The sequence below is a fragment of the Podarcis filfolensis genome (assembly GCF_964270895.1).
Source record: "Podarcis filfolensis genome assembly, chromosome: 3".
NCBI lineage: Eukaryota > Metazoa > Chordata > Lepidosauria > Squamata > Lacertidae > Podarcis > Podarcis filfolensis.
In genome coordinates this window covers 107,102,605-107,123,947 of record NC_139606.1, presented here as the reverse complement: position 1 = coordinate 107,123,947, position 21,343 = coordinate 107,102,605, and the positions used below count along the sequence as shown (strand labels likewise).

At 44.9% G+C, this 21,343-nt stretch overlaps 1 protein-coding gene across 2 annotated transcripts in view; it reads right to left on the bottom strand.

Annotated features, from left to right (window-relative positions):
- Positions 1 to 16,436, bottom strand: part of PPP1R21 (protein phosphatase 1 regulatory subunit 21) — a 41,108-nt gene extending 24,672 nt beyond the window's left edge. The window contains exons 1-8 of one of the 2 annotated variants that reach the window (XM_083605102.1): positions 15,937 to 16,436; positions 11,492 to 11,560; positions 9,243 to 9,389; positions 7,131 to 7,229; positions 3,613 to 3,777; positions 2,857 to 2,915; positions 2,054 to 2,148; positions 95 to 147 (exon numbers count right to left, since the gene is read on the bottom strand). In XM_083605102.1, coding sequence (XP_083461228.1) covers positions 95 to 147; positions 2,054 to 2,148; positions 2,857 to 2,915; positions 3,613 to 3,777; positions 7,131 to 7,229; positions 9,243 to 9,389; positions 11,492 to 11,560; positions 15,937 to 15,996 — 747 coding nt within the window. In that variant the 5' untranslated portion in view covers positions 15,997 to 16,436. Of the gene's footprint in view, positions 1 to 94; positions 148 to 2,053; positions 2,149 to 2,856; positions 2,916 to 3,612; positions 3,778 to 7,130; positions 7,233 to 9,242; positions 9,390 to 11,491; positions 11,561 to 15,936 lie in introns of both variants that reach the window. The other variant, XM_083605101.1, reaches the window with a different exon arrangement.
- Between the last annotated feature and the right edge of the window lie 4,907 nt (positions 16,437 to 21,343).

Below are 21,343 nucleotides of genomic sequence, written 5' to 3'. Positions count from 1 at the left end.
TCTATGGTTCTATTATTTGCTCTGCACCGTCCCAAAGCCTTAAGCCAAAGATGGTGCAAACTTTTTAGGTTAATAATTTAGATTTATTACTCACCTGTCGCCTTCTACTGTGTAACGGCACATTCAAAGCATTAAACTGGCTAGACCCTACGAAAAGAAGTATTACAGCAATTATTTTCTCTCTCCAATCCTCCTGCATTGCCTTAGACTGTTAAGCCATTCAAGAACAGAGAATCATCTTTTACAAGGTGAACGCCTGACTTCTAGAGCTAGTAAAGGCTAAAAATTCAAATAAATGAATAGGATATTGGCAGGTGCATGTGTCATTACGGAATAACACACTTCAATCCCGATCACCTTAGGATTTCTAAAGTTCTTTTTCAACAATATAGTAGCATGATATTGTTAAAACTATATCCCACCTTTCTGTCTCAAATACCAGGTAGGTCAGGAATATCCATATAAATAAATGGAAGGCCACCTTAAGGCTACAAAGAACTGAAATTTGAATTGAGAACTTCCTAATTTACAGCTCAGTTTTTTTAGCAAATACAGTGCACAAATCCATTTATATTGGGCACATGGATTTCTTAGTAAGCAATGCAAATGAGACACCTAAATTAATGGTAGGCATTAATCCATAAGACAAGCATCTATTTCAGTAGTTCCGCTTGGCAGACTTGCAACATTTGCCACACAGCTTGTCACCGTAAGCTAATTTAAGTTTCTGGATGCTCAGGTTGTAACAATAAATTCAAGACAACTTATAAAACGCCCAGCCACGTCAAAGATAATTGGGGAAATAAAAGACAATTAAACCTAAACCCACACCTGGCTTAATTCCCAACAAGCTAGCCTTAAAAAAAATCAACCACCAAAGCTTAGGAGCATCTACAGTAAATACCTATCTAGGTGCCATTAACAATCTGAACTTAGAGCACAATAGCCAGTTTACAAGAGCATTTCTGACCACAAGGGCAAGGGCAGGCAACTATTATGGGAACGGAGACTGCATTCCCTTGAGAAAAGTGATTGGGGCCTGCAAAAGCCAATGTTGGCAGGAACACCCCTTTTTCTCCCCTCTCATTCATACACATTCATCCCTCTCTCTTTCATCCCTTCCCACCCCCACCAACCGCGCAGAGAGTCTACCTCTCTCTGGGATGTCTCCAGCCTCTCCCATTCATTTATATGCTGTCATAAACAGGAATACAACAAAGCAGTGGCTAACACAAAGCTGGGAAGTACAGGGAAGACCATGGGTTGCCGGCCTGTGTCTTTAGAGGGCATGTAGAAAGTGGATGAGTCTTAGGTTCCAAATGCCCCTGCAATGGATGGTTTCAGCTATTCAAGCAAGCCGCAGAGGATAAACAAGTGGCTCAGGACTTTTCTCTGATGTGCCACCTGGATCTGCATCTCTTGGCATGGGAGGGGGACAGGAACAAGCCTTTACTTTTAATGTTAATGAAGGAATAATAAAGAAGAGAGACAAGCCCCATTCAGTGGCTCATTCTGTGGCCAGCAATTGTTTGATTACCCCCAGCCACCCTGCCCTAACATCAATTTCCACTGCATCATCCCTCATGTGATTGTATGTAGAATGTTATGGCATTCCCAGAAGACTATGCATGAGAGAGACAATCTGTTACTAGGAACACAGGGCAGCTGCCAAAAAAGGGCAGCTTATCTGTCGCCTTGCCCTGCCTATCACTTAACAGGTACCTGTACCTGTCTTGGTGCAATTACTGCATATGTTTCACTACCCCTGTTCCAGATTTGTTGGCATAGGCAGAAAATTTGTGTAATTGCATCCATACATTGGTTGAGTTGTAATACACACTACAGAAACGGAGATGGAAATTTAACACAGCACTGCCATTTTCAGCGGCAGCCTGTGTGCCTTATCAAGCATAATTCCAGCCACAGTCTGGTTGCTGACTGGGCAAAACTAAGTTCAATTATTTTTGATGAATTGGGATGGGGAAATCTCAGCTTTTCAGTTTTCTATAGTTTCTTTTTAGCACACAACAACGGTAATCCATGCAGTACCTACTGGTATCATTGAAAGGAACTTTTTCACTGATGATGTTCAAGGACTCCCCCAATCTGCTGCTCAAGTCCTCATGAAGGTGCTTTAACTGCTGCTGGCTGGGTAATAAAAAAATAAGACAACAACATTAACTATTGGGTTTTGGGGTGCTTAATTGAAGCTGAAAAAACCAAATGCATACATTTCCCATGACGTTTCACCAGTTATGTCAGCTGATGATGGGCAGGTGAGTATGGGAAAAATCCTGATGGGCCAAACTGGACCCCGTGGTAGGCAAATATTTCCCCACCTTGGACCTATATATATAAAAAAAGGTAAAACACCCCTGACAGTAAAGTCCAGTCGCAGATGACTCTGGGGCTGCGGCGCTCATCTCGCTTTACTGGCCAAGGGAGCCGACGTTTATCTGCAGTTTTTCCGGGTCATGTGGCCAGAATAACTAAGCCGCTTCTGGCGAAACCAGAGCAGCGCACAGAAACGCTGTTTACCTTCCCGCCACAACGGTACCTATTTATCTACTTGCACTTTGACATGCTTTCGAACTGCTAGGTGGGCAGGAGCAGGGACCCAGCAACGGGAGCTCACCCCATCGCGGAGATGCGAACCGCTGACCTTCCGATCGGCAATCCCAAGAGGCTCAGTGGTTTAGACCACAGCGCCACCTGCTTCCCGTATAAGGTTGCTCTTTATGCCCATGCCTATGCTAAGATGGCAACGGAGCAATAATTGTTTTACAACACTATATGCCTCAATAAAATGGAACTCCTAATCACGTCTTTATTTTTTTTAAAAGTCAAGAGCATTACCATTCTTCTGTTCGAACCCTGCAGTCCTTGGCCTCTCTCTCTAGCGTTTGAGATTTGATCTAAAGGTAAGTAGGGAGAACAGAGCTGTCAGTAGCTATCTGCACAACCAACTCCACACAGAGATTTTGAGTATGTCTTATAACTTTAATGAACCACAGTTTATGAACCACAGTTCTGCCCCAAAGAGCACAGAAATCACTGCTGAATGACAAGAACAATCAAACAAAAAATGAGTAGTTACCTCAGCACCAGGTAAAACAAAATTATAATTAAAACAGTCACTCAACATGCAAATAAAACATTGATTGAAAAAGGAAGAATTTGAAAGACCAAAAGTTTATCGAGGACTGGGGGAAATTTACAGAATATCTGAAAAATATATGTGATGTACAGACAACGCTTGTTGGTTTTGAAGAGACTCTGTGAGATAGTAAGAAATATTGCAAAAAAGAGAGTAAGAGGAAAAGGAGTTGGGAAAGGCAATATCATGTTTAGAAATGTGTCAATAAATAGAAATTTTACGAAAGATTGACAGAGAAACTGAGGGAAGTCAAAAATTGAAGAATGAGTGCAAAATAATTTGTTGATTGTATAAAATTTGTTTGGAAAATGAATAAAAATTATTTTTAAAAAAAATTAAAAGAAAAAGAAAAAGGAAGAATTTTCCCAGTCCCAAAGAGGCCAACAACATATGAGATGGATAGGCCTTGGTGGTCTGAGATCTAGGACAGGGGGACACACAGCTTTGATACTTACTTCTAACTTGGCTTTATCGCTTTGCAATTTCTCTATTGTGTCCATGTACTTCCGAGTGAGGCCATCCACCACGGCTTGGTGCTGCGCTGCCTCCATCTCCAAGACCTCCAGCTTGCTCCTCAGCTCAGTTTCCAAAAGATTGTGTTTCTCATTGGCTTCAAAGAACTGAAACAAGAAGGGAGAGTCTGACGTCACAGAGCATCACCCAGGGGAGGGCTGGCAGCTCAGATCCAAGGCTACACTGGAACAAGCACGTGCCCCTAGGGCTGCAGCTCATAAGTAATTTCTGGCACCATTGTTTCCAGGAACGTCATAGGCTGAAAACTCTTACTTTGCCAAAGTGGTACACTTCTACTATACTGGTATTTTGGCTCTTGAACTGGGGAAAAAACAAGAGAGGGCCAAAGTAGATGTGATGCAGGGCATTCGTGCTCAGATTCTCCTGTGGTTTTGTTTTTTATTAAGTTAATATAAGTGACCCTGGCTGGGGGGTGGGGGTGGGGAGAGAGAAAACAGATAAGGATCAAGGCATTAATAATCCCTCTGAAGATATATAAACATACGTATTCCACTACACCCCTGCTGCATATACCCACTTTTGTAAAAATCACAGGAGCTCCTAATCACAGATTATCTAATGCTGACATGACCCAATACTGCATCCTTCAATCACAGATGCTGAAAATTCACACTTTAATATCTGGTTTCTCACCTTCTTGGTTTTTTGTTTTTTTAAACCTTTATCATTATTATTATTTTACCGTTCCACCCCCCACCCCCCAACAAGTATAACATTTGAGCACTTCCTCCACAACTACCAAAATCTCTAGCCTTGTCTGTCTTTGGAAGCTGGACAGGCACATACACTGAAAACATGGGGAAGCTCTGCTTCTGAATTAGCTCTCCTGCAGACAGGTAAAGTAGATTTTTAAAAATTATATTTTTAATGAAGAAGTTTGAAATACCAGCAATTATTAGAACCAGTGCTAAAGAGGAGAAACTAATCACATTCAGCAAAAAATTAAAATTAAGAAATGTTTAATGTAAAGCGAGTGTCCACATGGTATTGGGCATATAACGGGGAGAGCCAGATTCAAATTTGGTTCAACCATAAAGCTTTCTGGGCCAGTCACTACCTCAGAGCCTTACAGCACAGGGTTGTTATAAAGAAAAAATGGGGATATACCCCTCAAAAATGGACATTCAGTAAACTTAAACAATGAGGTACTGAGATGGAGGGAGCAACAGCCATGCCCATTTTTTTTTTTTACTTCCTAATGCATTTAAGTGCAAATACACATTTACACAAAAATAACTTTATGCACAGCAGCAAGAGAAGAGTTATCTGGCTCCACTGAGACCACAGGTGCTAATCTGCAGGGGAGAATTTAGCTTTAAGCTGAAAAAGGAGCAACTAAGAAAAAAAAACCTGCAGAAACAATTTGACCAGAGTCTGGAAATGAGAAAGAATGAAAGAAGCTGGTGTGTGAATGGAGTAAGCTTAAATATGTATAGCTTTCTGAGCATTACATTTGGAGGTATTTTGGTTATCACTAGAGCATTTATGAGAAAGGAAAGGTAGTATGGCTAGTAAATGTGTCTAGTCAGGAAGACAGGGACCTATGCCAGGTGAAGGGGTCATGGCCATTGCAGATTACATAGGAACGGAAGCTGCCTTACAGAGTCAGACTATTGATCCACCTAGCTTAGAATTGTGTTTTGTGACTGGCAGGGGCTCTCCAGGGTTTCAGGCATGAGTTTTTCCCAGCCCTACCTGGAGACGCCGAGGATTTAACCCGGGACCTTTTGCATTCAAAGCAGGTGCTCTACCATTAAGCTATGTGTACAGCAAAGGCTGGTCAGTGAAGAAAAACTGAAAGATGATGTAGCCCAAGCATCTTTCTAGAAGACAGGAGACCAGCCAGCCACAGATCAATCTATGCATTATCCAAACAGCAGAGACACCAACAGATGCATTTAGGGCAAACGACTTCAGTAATGCAGTGAAAGCCACATATTATACATGCCACTTGTTGGCAACTAGTTTTACCAGTGAGCCTCCCTGCCCTCAAGCCAACATTTCGTCTCTACAAGGAATAGCCAGCAGCAAACAGCAGACTCTGGCACTCATCTCAAGCTTTTCCCTGGGAAGGAGGAACAGAGGATTCAGCTACTGCTTCCCTCTCCTCACTTGAGCTGCTTTTGCTCAAAAAAGACACAAAAAGACGAAGAGACTATTCCATATGTGCACCTTTTGTCTCTGCTCCCTCTGGTCTCTGAGTCGAGAAACTACTTGGGAAAAGGCGAGAGGGAAAGAGAAATGGGGACAAAACATATGCTTGTAAAATGCTTAGAGATTTTTGCTTTTTGTTTTTACAATAAAGCAGTGTATAATTTTTGTTAGTGAATTAAAACGGCAAAATAGCCCCACAGTCTTTCCTGCATCTCTTCCCTACCCTCCAAAGCAACAGAGAAATGTTTTATGACTCCAGAGGAGAGAGAGAGTTGATGACGGGGAAGGTGTCTCCCCCCAGGTGAAGCACAATGGGCTTGAACTAGATCAGAAGTGTGGAATCTTTTTCAGCCAGAGGGTCACATTCTCTTCTGAGCAGGACCTCAGGCAAAAGTGGGCAGAGCAACGAATGTAAATTTTCACCTTGGAACAGTAGGCTAGTTTCTGCACATGCTTCTCTCTGTTCTCCACCCAGGCAAGCAAGAGTCACTGTCAGAGTTCAAGAGCATGTAAAACTGCTGGAGGTGGGTGTAAAGCAGAGTCAGGGAGGAGGGTGGCCTGGGGTGTCCAGGGGGCCAGACAGAGAGGTTTAGAGATCCACACGTAGCTCCTGGGCCTCAGATTTCTCACCCCTACATTGGAGAATACTGGCTTTGTTCTGATTCTATGATGTACCAAGTGTCTTGCATTCACTTAGTACAAATTTGGCAATTTTTTTGATTCAAAGAAAGCCGGGCATCTTGAAACAGTCAAGTCAGGACGCTGTGAGAAACAAAGTTCCAAAATGCAGAACTGGCACAAGGCAGATGGGTCATTCTGTTGTTTAATGTTTCTTAGAAGTTATACATTTCTAGACAGCACTTCTGCTTGTGGACTACCAGAGTTCATGGGCACAAACCGAAGTATTTCAAAACACAGCAGAGTCACTGAACAAATTGGCCAATCTTACCTAAAAGACAGCCTTTGATGATTTCTCCTAAAAGTCTTACCCACCAGGGTTGCTAATCTTTTTTGGTGAACACCTTTTCCAAACTGAATAAACTATTGTGGGCAACACACACACTTACACAAACACCATAACCAAGTCCACAATGCAACCTTTTTTATTTGCTACAATACGTTTCTTTCATGCCTAATTTTAGGGAGGGGGCAGAGGAAGGACTCCTGTGAGTGCCAGAGAAGGCCTCTGTGGGCACATGGGCATCACAATGGCACCCCCTCCTGTATAAGTTGCCATGGAATTTAAATAGCCATCGAATATATTGTGTACTACCAAATTACACACCTGAATATGCAGCCGCTCGTTCTCTTCTATTTTCTTCTGAAGGTCTTCATCAAATACGTTTTTCTGTTCTTGGCTTAACTGGGATGCGGGTTCACCGGTCTTCTAAGAGAAAGCAAAAGCATTCCTGCTTACTGAATGTACTTAAAGACTACTCCATAATCATAGCTCCTGTGGATAGTTAGTACCGCAAAATAGCAGAACTGCTTACGGTTTTCATACATGGGATTTCATTAGAGTTACTACAGAATGGACTAGAGAGTGAATTTTCAACTTGGGACTTCCTGATCTGTAGCTCAGCTCCTCAGTCACAACACTAGCTCTTCCCTGAATAGGTTAGGCCAGGTATGGAGAACTGTTGGCCCTCCAGATGTTGCTGGACTACAGCTCCCAGCAGCCCCACCAAACATGGCCAAAATTGGGAGTTGTAGTTCAACAACATCTGGAGGGCCACAGTTTCATGGAAGCAGCAAGCAACATGGACTCTTGAACCCAGAGCTCCCAGTTCAAGTTCTCTATGGCAGCACATCAACCTTTGAGGGCACCCCACTTGCCTAACTCTCCCTTTATCTATTTTGCTGTCTGGCCAGAAGGCCATAATTTTGTGCAATTTCTCACTTCCTCAATTGTACAACGGAGAGAATGTGGGCAATTCTTGGCTTACTTCCTCCTCTTGCTTTTATTGAAGATCCTGCACCACGGGTTCTATAAAATGTGCTAGTCATAACGATTTAATGAGAAGCAGGAAACGAGCGACGAACTGGCTTCAACTAATCTGGCAACATCTGCTTTCAGAGATTGCATCAAATGGCAAGAAGGCACATTATGCAGTTTAGTTGCTCAAGCTAAGGGGGTCTAGTCTTGGGCACTGCCCAGATAAGTGCCTGGGAATCAAGCATAATGTGGTACTCAGGGTTCCTCAGTGGAAGGGCATGGTATAATTGTAATAAATAACCAGTGCATTTTTGTTGTTGTTGTTTAGTCGTTGAGTTGTGTCCAACTCTTTGTGACCCCATGGACTAGAACATGCCAGGCACGCCTGTCTTCCACAAGACACTCCTTCATGGATCTCTGCCTTGTATGGCGAAGGGGCTTAAATAACTCAGAGAAGCTATGAGCTGTGCCGTGCAGGGCCACCCAAGATGGACAGGTCACGGTGGAGAGTTTTGACTAAACGTGATCCACTTGGAGCAGGAACTGGCAGGCCACTCCAGTATCCCTGCCAAGAAAACTCCATGGACAAAGTCCATTTTAGGACACATCAAATACTAAAATAGTGACGGGGGGGGCAGATAATACAGCTGGAAAGAAACCTCTTAGACAGCAACCCAATGCACAATTACCTTGGAGCAATACCCAAAGAGCATAGTGGGGCTACCTTCAGAGTAAATATGCATTAAGATTGCATTATCAGTATCTAACAGGAAGAGCAGAGAAGACCAAGCAGTAACCGGGAATGCCAAACAGGGCAGACGCCAGAGGCACCTGCTGAGGCCTAAATTTCAGCAGGGAGCCCAATGTTCAGAGTCCCTTGAATCTGACCATGGCAGCTCACTTGCTTATCCTCCTTCTCCTTCTGGCCTCAAGAGGATAAGGGAGAAAAGGGTGGTGGTAATGAGGAGCATCAGCTGTTGCCACCTGATTACTTGTCAGCTCTTTGCCTGGGAAAGCCTGCTTTCAAGAAACACTTCCTAGGTGACCTTGGACCAGCCACTTCAGCCTGGTGCACCAAAAGAAACTGATATATTCACAAAGCAATCCTACCCATATTTACAGTTTGTGCAATGGTGCTTACTCTAGCCTCAATAAATACAGACTTCTATGAGCCAACGGAACACATTCACAGAAGAGGTTCCCCACTGCCCCTCTGCATGAGTCATTTCTCTGCCTTGCCCTCCTTCAAACTAGCCCTCCAACTGCTGGAGGTGGGTAATTCTGCCATGTCACAGAGCCTGCCGTGCTCCTTGACGCAAACAACAGCTTATGAAGAAACTTAATTTTCGGATCCAAGAGCAAAGCCTAATACTTCAGGAGGTTATATCTCAACCAACAGAAGGCTGGGAAAATGCTGCTTCACAAAAATACTTGCACAGGTTGATTCAGCTAGGTACCCACCTTGTTCTTCTTGCCTTTAGATTCACTTAGGACAAGTTCATCCTGAAGCAGCTCTACCCTCTTTGCCAGCTGTTGGTTTCGAAAGGTCAGACTGTCCATTTCCTGCTGCAGCTTTCTGAGCGACTGGTCCTTCATTTTCAGTTGTTCCTACATTTGGGAGAAGCAGTTTTATCACAATAGATTCCGACCAGATTTTCTTTTTCTTTCTTTTTTACAAAGCAGGAAGCTGTCCTAATTTTTTTAAGAAAGGACACTTTCCATCTTTACAGAGCATCCAACTCACAGTGCACTTTCTCCACCCACCAGGAAAAACTAGAAGGGGATCTATGAGATCTTTAAATGCTAATCAATTCCTTTCTGCACTTTAACTACCCTACTGCACTAACAACAGTAAAAGCAAATTCTTATTTACTCTTTCCATATAAATCTGTAGACCGTATACAGGGAAGAGATTACACACTGTGTTATGGGTTGGGAGAGGCATAGCAGATGCTATCTTCCTTAGCAATACTGGAATAAAAGACTGAAATTCTGAAATGAAAACCCAGCATAAGACTAGTTTAAAAGGGAAATAAAGGAATTTGAATTCTTAACTAGTAGCATCTATTTTAAGCAACCTTAGGTATTTTGCTATTGCTATTTTAATTTTTTTTTATAATAATATTTTATTAGGTTTAACAATAAAAAGATACAACCAAACAATACAATACAATAAAAACACACAAAAAATATAAGACACAACAATACAATCTTTCACAAAAAAAAAGAAAAAACAATCAACACATAACAAATAAAATAAGGCAAACACAAATCACTCTTTTCTAATTATTCATCTTTGATTAACTTATTTTCCTGACTTCCTCACACCTCCCTTTTTTGTATCCCTTTTTAACAATTAGCTCAGCAAATTCATTGCTATTGCTATTTTAAGCAACTCAGAGGTAGGGCATCTGCTTTGCAGAAGGTCCAAGGTTCAAATTCTCAGTGTTCTCATGTAAAGCTGGGGAAAGCTCCCATCTGAAACTCTGGAAAGCCACTGCCAGTCCGTGTAGAAAATATTGAGATAGATGAACTAATGGCCTGACGAAGTATAAAGGAAATTCCTATGTTTCTAAGTTCCTATGCTTGCTCTTGAGATTTTCCCAACCCTGTTAATCTGCTATTCAGAATAAAAGCAATCTTTTGGATAAGCATGTTGATTCTGGCTGTACCAAAATATGCACATTCAACCAGGCTGGCAGTACTGCAGGAGAGTTAGGCAGATGTCATTTTTTTTCCAGCCCCTCTGTGCAGCTTTCTTGCACAGCTTCAGAGAGGGAGGAACGTAAGCCACTTTACGAAAACCAGGTGGCGAATTATTTATCCACCCTTATAGCAGCAAGAGAAAGGAAGAAATATCATATACCTAACTACGAGGATTGAATCCATTTCGTTCCTTATTCATATACTTATTGGATTGATATCGGCCTTTCCAACGGCACTTTCAAGGAAGCTAAAAACATTACCATTGCATAAGCCAGTTACAGTAATTTGGTAGAAAATCATAACAAAGAGCGATCTCCAACAATGCAATTCCATTAGTGCAAGGGCTTCTGTTTGCACAACTTCCACTCCTGGCACGATCTCCCCAAATCTGTTGTGCAGGGTTGGGGAGACCCCCAGAACAGATTTAGGGCACAGATAAAGAGGAGAGACAGGAATTTCTGTTGCACAGCCAAAAGTCCTTGCACTAATGGAACTACTTCAGTGAGTACCACCCAGACAAAAGAAATTGTATGATGATTCTTGAAGTAAACTTGGAGAACAGAATTTGGCAACTCCCTTGGGTGCTGTCAGTTAAGAGTTATGTTGATAACAGTCCTGGAAAGCAGAATGTGGGATTCTGCCCCTCCCTCTGCTGCTGACAGCTAGTGGTCCTCTCTCCAGCAGCAGCAGTGGTGGAAAACAGAAGCCTGGCTTTCATTGGCCTCACCCTCACTTGCCAGCAGAGGCGTCTTCTGCAGAAGCAGCAGCAACAGATCTCTGTAAGATTCTATCAATACATGCTGTGGTGTGTGTTCTTCAAATATCCAAGAGATGTTTGACACCTTATATGTCAACAAAAAACAGCCTGGCCCTTGAATGTATGCGTGACATGGAGCTAGTGCCAACCCTGTAAAACAAGGCAGATCTGCACAGAACTGTGTATGTAAGCAAGCAGTAAATGTCAGAATCAAGCTCATTTTCACTTCATTATTTTAAAAGCATACCTTCAGTGATGCTGAATTTGCTTGCTCATCCACCACACCCTTTTTCAGCACATGGTTCTGAGCTCGGAGCTGCAAAAGAGAGACAATGAGAAATCATTAACTCAATGATGAAGCAATGAGGTTGCATCGAGCTGATCATTAGCCACCTGCAAAATCTTGCCTTTCTCTAGGAAAATAAGCAGCACACTCAGAGGGCCACAGAAAAAGCATAAACGTCATTTGTAAGCTCATAATATAGAAGCTAAATTCAATTTTAGACTTGGGCAAGTCAATTTAGCCACCTAATTTTTTCAAGATGCGAAGGGCATTGCCAAGCTAAAAACAGAGAACTTCCAGTGCAAATCTGATTGTGGTTGCTAAAGTACTTTTAGCTACAAAAGGTCTGGAGATATTGGCTCCATGGAGAATTTGATGGCATTGGTTCACAGTGTGTTTCAGCAGCCCAGTGATTTTTGAAGTAGAAGAATCAGGAGCTTTGCGGGTCTATTGGACTCAGAAGTGACACCACCACAGAATGATCTGCAAACTATTTACCAGGGAAGGTCTCCATCTCAGTAGCAGAACACATCCTCTGCTGCAGAAGGTCCTAAATTCAACCCCTGACATCCCCAGGTGGGGCTGGGCAAGTTTCTCTGCCTGAAACCATGAAGAGCCTTTAGCAGTGACAGTAGACAAAACTGAGCTGGACTGACTGGTAATCTGACTTGGAATCGGTCGCTTCAGTTGCCTATCTATGGTTCCAAATCCCCAATTAGATGGATAGTAATAAGTATGGCTCCCTGAAAAATATATTGCCTGCTGCAACTGGTCTTTCTCTTCAATATGAAGGTGCAGGGGAATGTTGTGTGGGCTGTGTTCTAAGTTCACATGCAACTATCACAAAACGCAGCAGGCCTGAGCATTGACACACATGGCGCTGACCCAAAAACTAGAAAATGTCCCTAGAATCCCCATCAACACACAGCGTTCCTCAGCAGACATTCAGGAGTTACTCGTTAACAAAGCTGATGTAGGAAACATTCAACAGCAGCAGTATGTGACACTTGCAATGTTTCATTTAAATTACAGTTTTAAAAATCATACCAAACATTAAAACAGACTGTCCTTGCTCTTCCAAAAAATCTAACATTTTCTCTTTGGGGGATGGTGGCTGAAAGAGTCCAAATTCCACTTCACGCTTTTCAGAATGGGAGTGCATTTAATAGCCGACTGGGCGGTGTTCCTTTGTGTGCATATTTACACAACTAGGAAAATGAATTTTAGTGCTTATTTTGATAAAATGTTAATGACACTGGTGAACAAGGCATTTAAACGACAAGTTACTTTCCCAATTGACGTGGCATGCAAAATACACATTTTTAAGCCATTAACTGTTTTGTTTCATATTTCCACACCACAACACATAGTGGTGCTTCTTTATGTATAGCAGGCATGTCCAACAGGTCGATCGCAATCTACTGGTCTACCGCGTGCGTGTCCCTGGTCAATTGAGCCTGTGCGGTCCTTACTGATCCCAAAAAAAAGCTCAACAAGTTAGGTCAGTCCTCCCCTTAAAAGCTCAACAATTATTCCTGACTATGACAATGGGTAGATCATAGCCAGTTTTTTTTATACTGGGAGTAGATCGCAGTCTCTTGGAAGTTGAACGAACCTGATCTATAGGATTACCAGGTATGTTTTGCTCCAAACAGGTTCATCTCTTCTGTTGGCATCCATCTTGGGAGACCATGCCTTTGGGGGTGAAAGCAAACTCTTCTAACCCACGTTATCTATCACTGAATGGCCATAGTAGTCTCATGTACCTAGTAGTTAGGTACAGTACTCAGGATAGGGGGTCTTGATTCAGGCAAACCTGAGCTCTGTCTTTTTTCATTAGGCACTGTTAGAATCACTGCCATTATCTCTTCCTCTCAGCTGTTGTAGATGGAAGCCTTAAGGCAGAGCTTTCCAAACTGTGTCGATATGTAGGTGTGTAATGTGAACATTCCTTGCGCTCCTCCTGGGGTTGGAAAGAAGGGGTTAGTTTAACCTCCGGTTTGCTAGCAAAACTGAATTACTGCATCGTGAAATGATGCATGTCTAAAAAGTGTCACCAACATGAAAAGTTTGGAGAGCTCTGCCTTAAGGAATGAATCAGATGTGCTAGGGAAGTAGGGAGAAAAAGGGAAGTCTGACTGAACATCTCACCAACACTAAAGACAAAAAATATGAAGGATAGCAATAAATCAGCAGCAATGTTAAAAAGAAAAAAGAAAAAGTTGTATCTGGACAGGAGAATCAAGAGATCCACGTAATCTATAGCTGGTAACTCTCACTACCAAGGAGGGCATCACTATACTAATAAGAGACTATTATTCTTAAGTGCAAAGACGCAACTTCAAGTTAGCCCTGTGTGCAGGGGACACTCTGTCTCAATATTAATAGCAGAAGATGTTGAAAAGACAGGAAAAACAGATGGCACTTCAAAACTAGCACTAAGGAAGTACCGTACTTTTTGCTCTATAAGACGCACCAGACCACAAGACGCACCTAGTTTTTGGAGGAGGAAAACAAGAAAAAAAATATTCTGAATCTCAGAAACCGGAACAGCAAGAGGGATCGCTGCGCAGTGAAAGCAGCAATCCCTCTTGCTGTTCTGGCTTCTGGGATAGCTGCGCAGCCTGCATTCGCTCCATAAGACGCACACACATTTCCCCTTACTTTTTAGGAGGAGAAAAGTGAGTCTTATGGAGCAAAAAATACGGTATATATACTTCCTCATGACAGAGAATCTGTATCACTACCAAGAGAGACTGGTAGCAGGAAGTATCTCAAAACAAATATTCATATGTGTATGTGTGCATCTCCTGAGAAACTGAACTATGAAAGCATGTAGTGTACCGATAGTGTAGACTTGCTGCTGTGGAATTAACATACAAATGTTGGTGTCAGAATTAGAAGTCATTGGTCATATTATAAGAGGGAGATTGTCACATCGAAGAGCTTCAGCATCAACCCTGTAAGAAGTGTTAGTATCACAAATAAGACTTTTTAACACTTCAGTCAATGAAAATTTACATCATAAAAGCTAGTTAGATTTTAAGATGCTACTAAGCTTTTAACATGCTTTTTATTGATATTTTTAATATACAAGGGCTAGCTGAGCACACCCATGCATATGAAAGTGCCTAAGGATACAGTAATCACTTTGTTGTTTTTTTGCAGGACAAGCAACTGCTTTGTAAAAGGCAACAGCCCCAGCACTGTATCAGCACTAAGGGCTGGTATGGACAGCTCCTGCATTAATATTCCCTAAGTACACAAAACAGAAAACAACAGCCACCATCACAGTGAATGCAAGAAAGCAGCTGTGCAGAAAGTATACTCTTTATTCAGCATCTAGCTGTCCCCCTGCAAGGAATGCAAAGATCTTAGGAGCCCATCTAATTCAGCATCCTATTCTCACAGTGGCCTACCAGAAGCTTATGGAAAATCCACAGGCAGGACCTGAGTGCAACAGTGCTTTGCTCAGTCGCGATTTTCAGCACCTGCTTTTGAGAAACATACTCGCCTCCAACAGTGAAGACAAAATGTAAGCTTTTCTGGCTAGTGGCTATTGACAGCCATATCCTCATCTCTGAAAAAAAGGGGGGGAGGTATGTGTATCTGCCATCCCCCCTACACTCTCCCTTCTGCCCTGGGTTAGACACTGGGATGGGCAAGTACCAACAGGCTGGATTTGATCCAGGAACCTTTAACTGCTGACCCCTGGCTCCCCGAACCATGTCGATTTGCAGGTACACACTCAGGAACCTCTTCAGCCCTTTTAAAATGGGGGGGGGGGGTTTGGGGGGGTTACTGGGTTGTTTTTATTGTGATTATATATTTTGTGGTTTTATATTTTGATTTTGCTCTGTGAACTGCCCTGATAACTCCGGGTATAGGGCGATATATAACTTCAGTAATAATAATAATACCCTGCCATACTATTTAGCCATCTAGCCCAGTACCGTCTGCTACAATGTGCAGGAGCTCTCAAATACCAGCAGCTCCCATTAATTAAAACAACCACCTGGAACTGCGAAGGGTTAAAGCCTTCTGCACGCCAAGCATGTGCGCTGCAACTGAGCCTTGGTCCTTCACCCCCAAATAAACAATGACACAAGTCATCTCTGCTTGCCTGAGGTAGCCCAGCACTTCCCACGGGAGGAGAGACCTGTCATTCCGCGCCCGTCTCTGCCGGGCTGCAACAGGACTGGGGCAGGGAGGAGGAAGCGGCGGACCCTGCCTCAGTCCTGGCTGAGCCACGGCGGAGGCGAGCGGGGTCCGCGAAAAATGACCCTGCGGGGCTCCCGTACCCTTGCGAGGGTCCCCTCACTATGCAGGGACCTCGGGCGGGGGCGTCGCTACGAGGCAGCCCCGCGAGGAGGCCTCCGCGTCGAGGGGGCGGCGGCGCGGCCCAATACCTTGGAATACTCCTGAGCCAGCTTCTGGTACTTCCCTTGCAGCTCGGCAGCCGCCGCCATGGCCGCTCACCGCAGGCGCGGCTGAGGGACGGGGAGACCCGCTATCCGGAGAGCCGCCCCGCCGCCGCTCAGCCCACAGCGGGAGACGCACTTCCGGGTTCGGGAGGAGCTGGCGCGCTGACGTCACCGCGCAGCATCGGCCCGGCGACCGCCGGCCCGCCATCTTGGATCCCCTACCCGACCAGCGGCGGTTGAAAAGGGGGGAAAGGGAGTGGGGCGGGAGGGGGGAAGCAGGTGACGTGAAAGTGCCACTGCCGCAGTAGGCATTGCTGGGTGAGGGGAGCGGGGCTTGAGCCATAAAAGGCCGCTGCCCGTTTTCTCGTGGACGGCGGGCGGCCAACGGAAGTCGGGGCGGAACATGTGATTGGGGGCGCCCTCTGCGCGCGCGCGCCGCTACCGTCGTCATGGTAACCGGCGCCCTGGTCGCCGTGCGCGGGGCGTCTCCTATGGCGGTTCGGCTCAGTGGCTACGGGGTCTCCCCCACGGGCCGCGGCTATGGACGACGCCTCCCAGAATGCAGCGGGGCGGCGTTGCCATGGCAGCCGTAGATCTTTTTCCCAGGGCTGGGAACACAAAAGGCCGGAGCTGGGGCTTCGCTGGCTGGGTTGGTGCCTGGAGGGGAGGCCCTTTTCTCCACGGGCTTAGGCTGCGAGCGACCCTTGAATTTGGCGGGCCTTGCTTCCCAGCAGGGAGGGTCAGAATCGCACTACTGAGCTGACTTGGGAAGGAAAACCTGTGGCACCAAGTAGCCTCTCCATAGGGTTGCACTGTGGGCATCTTGAGAGGACACAAACCATAGAATCCTATGGAAGGGACCCCTGAGGGTCATCTAGCCCAACCCCCTGCATTGCTGGCATAGGCAGCTGCCCCATATGGGAATTGAACCTGCATCCTTGGTCATTATCAGCACCAGGCTCTAACCGACTGAGCTATCCAGGCACTTTAGGAGTCTTCACTCCTGAACACAGCATTATTGAGGACAAAGTGGTTTAGGTGGCCCTGGCCAAAGTGATGGCCAACATTTTGGGCAGATGAGGCAAATGCAGTGAGGTGAAGGTCACCAGTACCTACCCGCTATTCTCCCTGCTATGTTTGAGGCAGCAGCGTACCTCTGAATGCTAGTTGCTGAGAACGGCAGGGCTGCTATTCTTATTTAAAACATTTACATACTACCATTTCTTCCAAAAAAAGCTCAAGGTGGTGTACAAGGTGATGACCCTTGGAGTCCCTTCCAACAACCTTGTGAGGTAGGTAGCGTTGGTGGCTGGCCTAAGGTAATAATAATAATAATAATAATAATTTTTTATTTATACCCTGCCCTCCCCAGCCAGGGCCGGGCTCAGGGCAAACACCAAATATAAATTACAATAAAACGTAATAGAAAAAAAAAGTTAATTAAAATACGGCTTAAAATGCAGCCTCATTTAAGTGTTGTTGTTGTTTAGTCGTTTAGTTGTGTCCGACTCTTCGTGACCCCATGGACCAGAGCACGCCAGGCACTCCTGTCTTCCACTGCCTCCTGCAGTATGGTCAAACTCATGCTGGTAGCTTCGAGAACACTGTCCAACCATCTCATTCTCTGTCGTCCCCTTCTCCTTTTTTGACTTCTCCTTTTTTCAGAAAATATATTCTGCAAATAATAATAAATACTACACTACACTTAAATGTTTAAATATTTCTTTGATTGTCTTTGAATCTTCCTACCACACTGGCCATCCTCTCTTGCACAACAGTGTGGTGCACCACTGCTCTAACCATTACAGCACACTGGCTCTGCTTTCAGGCTTCCCACAGTGGTTATCCGCTTGGCCACTGTGAGAAAACCAGGACCAGGTAGTCCTTTGGCTGGATCCAGGACCAGGAGGGCTCTTCTTATATGGGTGGTCTCCCATTGACCACCCTGCGATTGGCAGACAACGAAAGGCTGTGGCAAACAGGCCCAGGATTAGTGGGGACTGCCAGGGCCCAATGACCTGCCCAAGGGTACCAGGTGCTAATACCTGCCGTGCAGTTACCTGTCATTGGAAGTGAGGTGGGTGGTGCCCTGGGACAGTCATTTTTGGATGTGGCACCCCAAGTTCCTAATGATTCCCCCAGGAAGGCTTGCCTGGCGTTGCACTTGATGCCTTTTTGGCACCAGGTGAAAATCTTTTCAGTTGCTTGGGACTTTTAATCCTGTTTCATGGTGGTTGTTTCATTTGAATATAATTTCAGTGCTGACATCTGCGCTACACTACTATTTTATTGCCTAACTTAAAACCCTCACTACTCCAGCAGAATGCCAAGTACAGTACAACAATGGTATGGAGACAGAGTATGCTGTAGGAGCAACAGTGGTGTAAACCAAAGTATAAGGTAAAGGTAAAGGTACCCCTGCCCGTGTGGGCCAGTCTTGACAGACTAGGGTTGTGCGCTCATCTCACTCTAGAGGCCGGGAGCCAGCGCTGTCCGCAGACACTTCCGGGTCACATGGCCAGCGTGACAAGCTGCATCTGGCGAGCCAGCGCAGCACACGGAAACCCCGTTTACCTTCCCGCTGGTAAGCAGTCCCTATTTATCTGCTTGCACCCGGGGGTGCTTTCGAACTGCTAAGTTGGCAGGCGCTGGGACCGAGCAACGGGAGCGCACCCCGCCACGGGGATTCGAACGGCCAACCATGGGATCGGCAAGTCCTTGGCGCTGAGGTTTTACCCACAGCGCCACCCGCGTCCCTCAAAAAAAGTATACAAGGTTTTTAAAACCCAGATAGCACAGAAAAATACCATGAGAAAATGCATGCATCAACTAAGTCCAGGTCATGATGGGAATTTGTAGCTGTTGTTACAGCTGTTTAAGTTTAAAGGCTTAAACTTTGACAGAGATTCCAGAGATGCCTGTTTAATTTTGAGCTGTGCCTACAAATTTTTTTGAAGATTTAAATCACTTCTCTGGATACCAAAACCCAATTAACGTTTTACACATTCCCTGTGAATAACCCAATTTGCTCTTTATCCTGAAGTTCACTAGGGGGAGCTTTTTGTCTATGATTGGAACGTAAGCGCCGCTTTTCTATACAGTACTTTCAGAAATATAACAGAAGCTCCCAATTCAACTAAAGTTGGTTATGTGACTATGGCCGAAACTAGACAAGTCACCACTCATACAATTAGCAATTGTGTGAAGGGCTTTTAAAAAGTAAATAGCAGGTGTGATGAGTGGTCTGTGTCTGGATGGGCCCCAAGTGGGGAAAGGGAAGATGGTTCCCCGATGTGGTCTCAGTTTGGACCCAGGCCCCACTTTGCAAGGAGGGAAACTTTTATTATTTACTTGAAGTATTTCCAGGCACCCCTTGTCATCTGAAAAAGGTTCACAGAGCAGCTTACAGAGTTCTTTCTGGATCAGAGCAAGGGTCAATTCCCCGTACATTGTGTATCACCCAGGGCTGAGTGATGTATTGATACATAGTCCAAAATTGGCAGGAAGCTGTTCATAAATGAAACAATAACCAAAACAAAAATTCCCAAATATCTCTGGAAACTCACAAGAAGGGGTTGAAGCTTATGGTCATAGCCTGTACAGTTGTACCTTGGAAGTCAAATGGAATCCATTCCGGAAGTCCATTCAACTTCCAAAATGTTTGAAAACCAAAGAGTGGCTTCTGATTGGCTGCAGGAATGTTCGGCTTCCAAAAATAGTTCCCAAACTGAAACAGTCACTTCCAGCTTTGCGGCGTTCGGGAGCCAAAACATTCGAGAACTGGGCTGTTCGAAAACCAAGGTATGACTGTAGGTTACCGTATTTTTCGCCCTATAGGACGCACTTTTTCCCCTCCAAAAATGAAGGGGAAATGTGTGTGCGTCCTATGGGGCGAATGCAGGCTTTCGCTGAAGCCTGGAGAGCGAGAGGGGTCGGTGGGCACCGACCCCTCTCGCTCTCCAGGCTTCGCGGACCTCTCCGCAAGCAGCGGGAGCGCTCCCGCTGCTTGCGGAGAGTTGCCAGCATGCGAAGCCTGCGCGCGCTGAGATCAGCGCGTCCAGGCTTCGCGGACCTCTCAGCAAGCAGCGGGAGCCAGCGCTGGGCTCCCACGGCTTGCAGAGAGCTGCCTGTTTGGGGGCTGGGGTCAGGGGAAGCTCAGGCCTCCCCCACCCCAGCCCTGCGCCTGGGGGCGAAATAATTTTTTCCCCCTTTATTTCCCCCCAAAAAACTAGGTGCACCTTATGGGACGGTGCGTCCTATAGGGCGAAAAATACGGTATATCCAGCATCTAGTACTCAGTGCTACCTCGAATGTGTAAAGTGAAGTTTCAAGGTTTATTATAGCCTATCCTTATTTATTTACTTTAACCCATCCTAGCTTGGGTCCATCACCAAATTTTATCACCGCAAACATCACAAGTTAATGCACCATGTAGTAAAGTTCTTCCTTCTGCCCAGTCATGTTTGTTTACGGGTTCTGAGAATTTCACTACAGTTTTCTGTGAACTGGGGAGGGTGTGGGGAGAGAACCAGAAATTGTTGGGAAACGGCCATTGTGAGTCATCCAAAGCCAGCAGCTCCAGCTGAACCCAGCCCCACAGAAACCGATGCTGCAATGCTCCAAACGGCTGTTTTGTTTCTGTTATCATAGCAACAGTAAGGCTGAGCAGCAAAATGTACATGCTTTCCCATGACAGTCTTGACAAATCTCTCTTGTACAGGCAGTGCCTTTTAAATCTCTCCAAACCCAGTTATTCTTTACTGTACTTAGAAAACCAGGCATGAGGGGGAGAGCAGAATGTACAGACAGGTGTGTGCTTGGTTACACTTAAAATCCATAAAATATTGTGATGCTAGCGAAGCATTATGGGCTGCTGATGTTGCCACAGCAAGATCCCATGTAAGGCAAATATAACCCTCTGTTCTGCACTTCTATCCTAAGCTTAATCCTCCATACTTGCAAAAAGTACTTTACTAATATGATACTGGGGCCAAATAAACCACATTGCATCATTTTAAAATAGAGAGGGAGAGGCATTTGACAACACTCCAGTTTATTGTACATGTGTATGGTTTTCAGATCCTGTAATAACTTGGTTTAAGGCATCTCCCTTTATTCCTGATACAGGCCAAGTAGCTGGGAGTCTACGTTTCATTTCTCACTATGCCCTGAAGTAGGTTCAGTCCAGGGCATTGTGGGTCACTTAAAAGTGGCAATCAGTACCTGGGCCTGGCACTGATTGGATAATCTCAAAACTTTATGGGCGCCTTAGTTGACATCAGGGATAGGCTCTGCCAGTGCTGGTGCCCCAGTTGCTGTTCGCTAGTACCACATATTAAAATCAGGCCTAGCAAAAGCTGCATCTTGCTTGACACACTCTGGTCTCCACCAG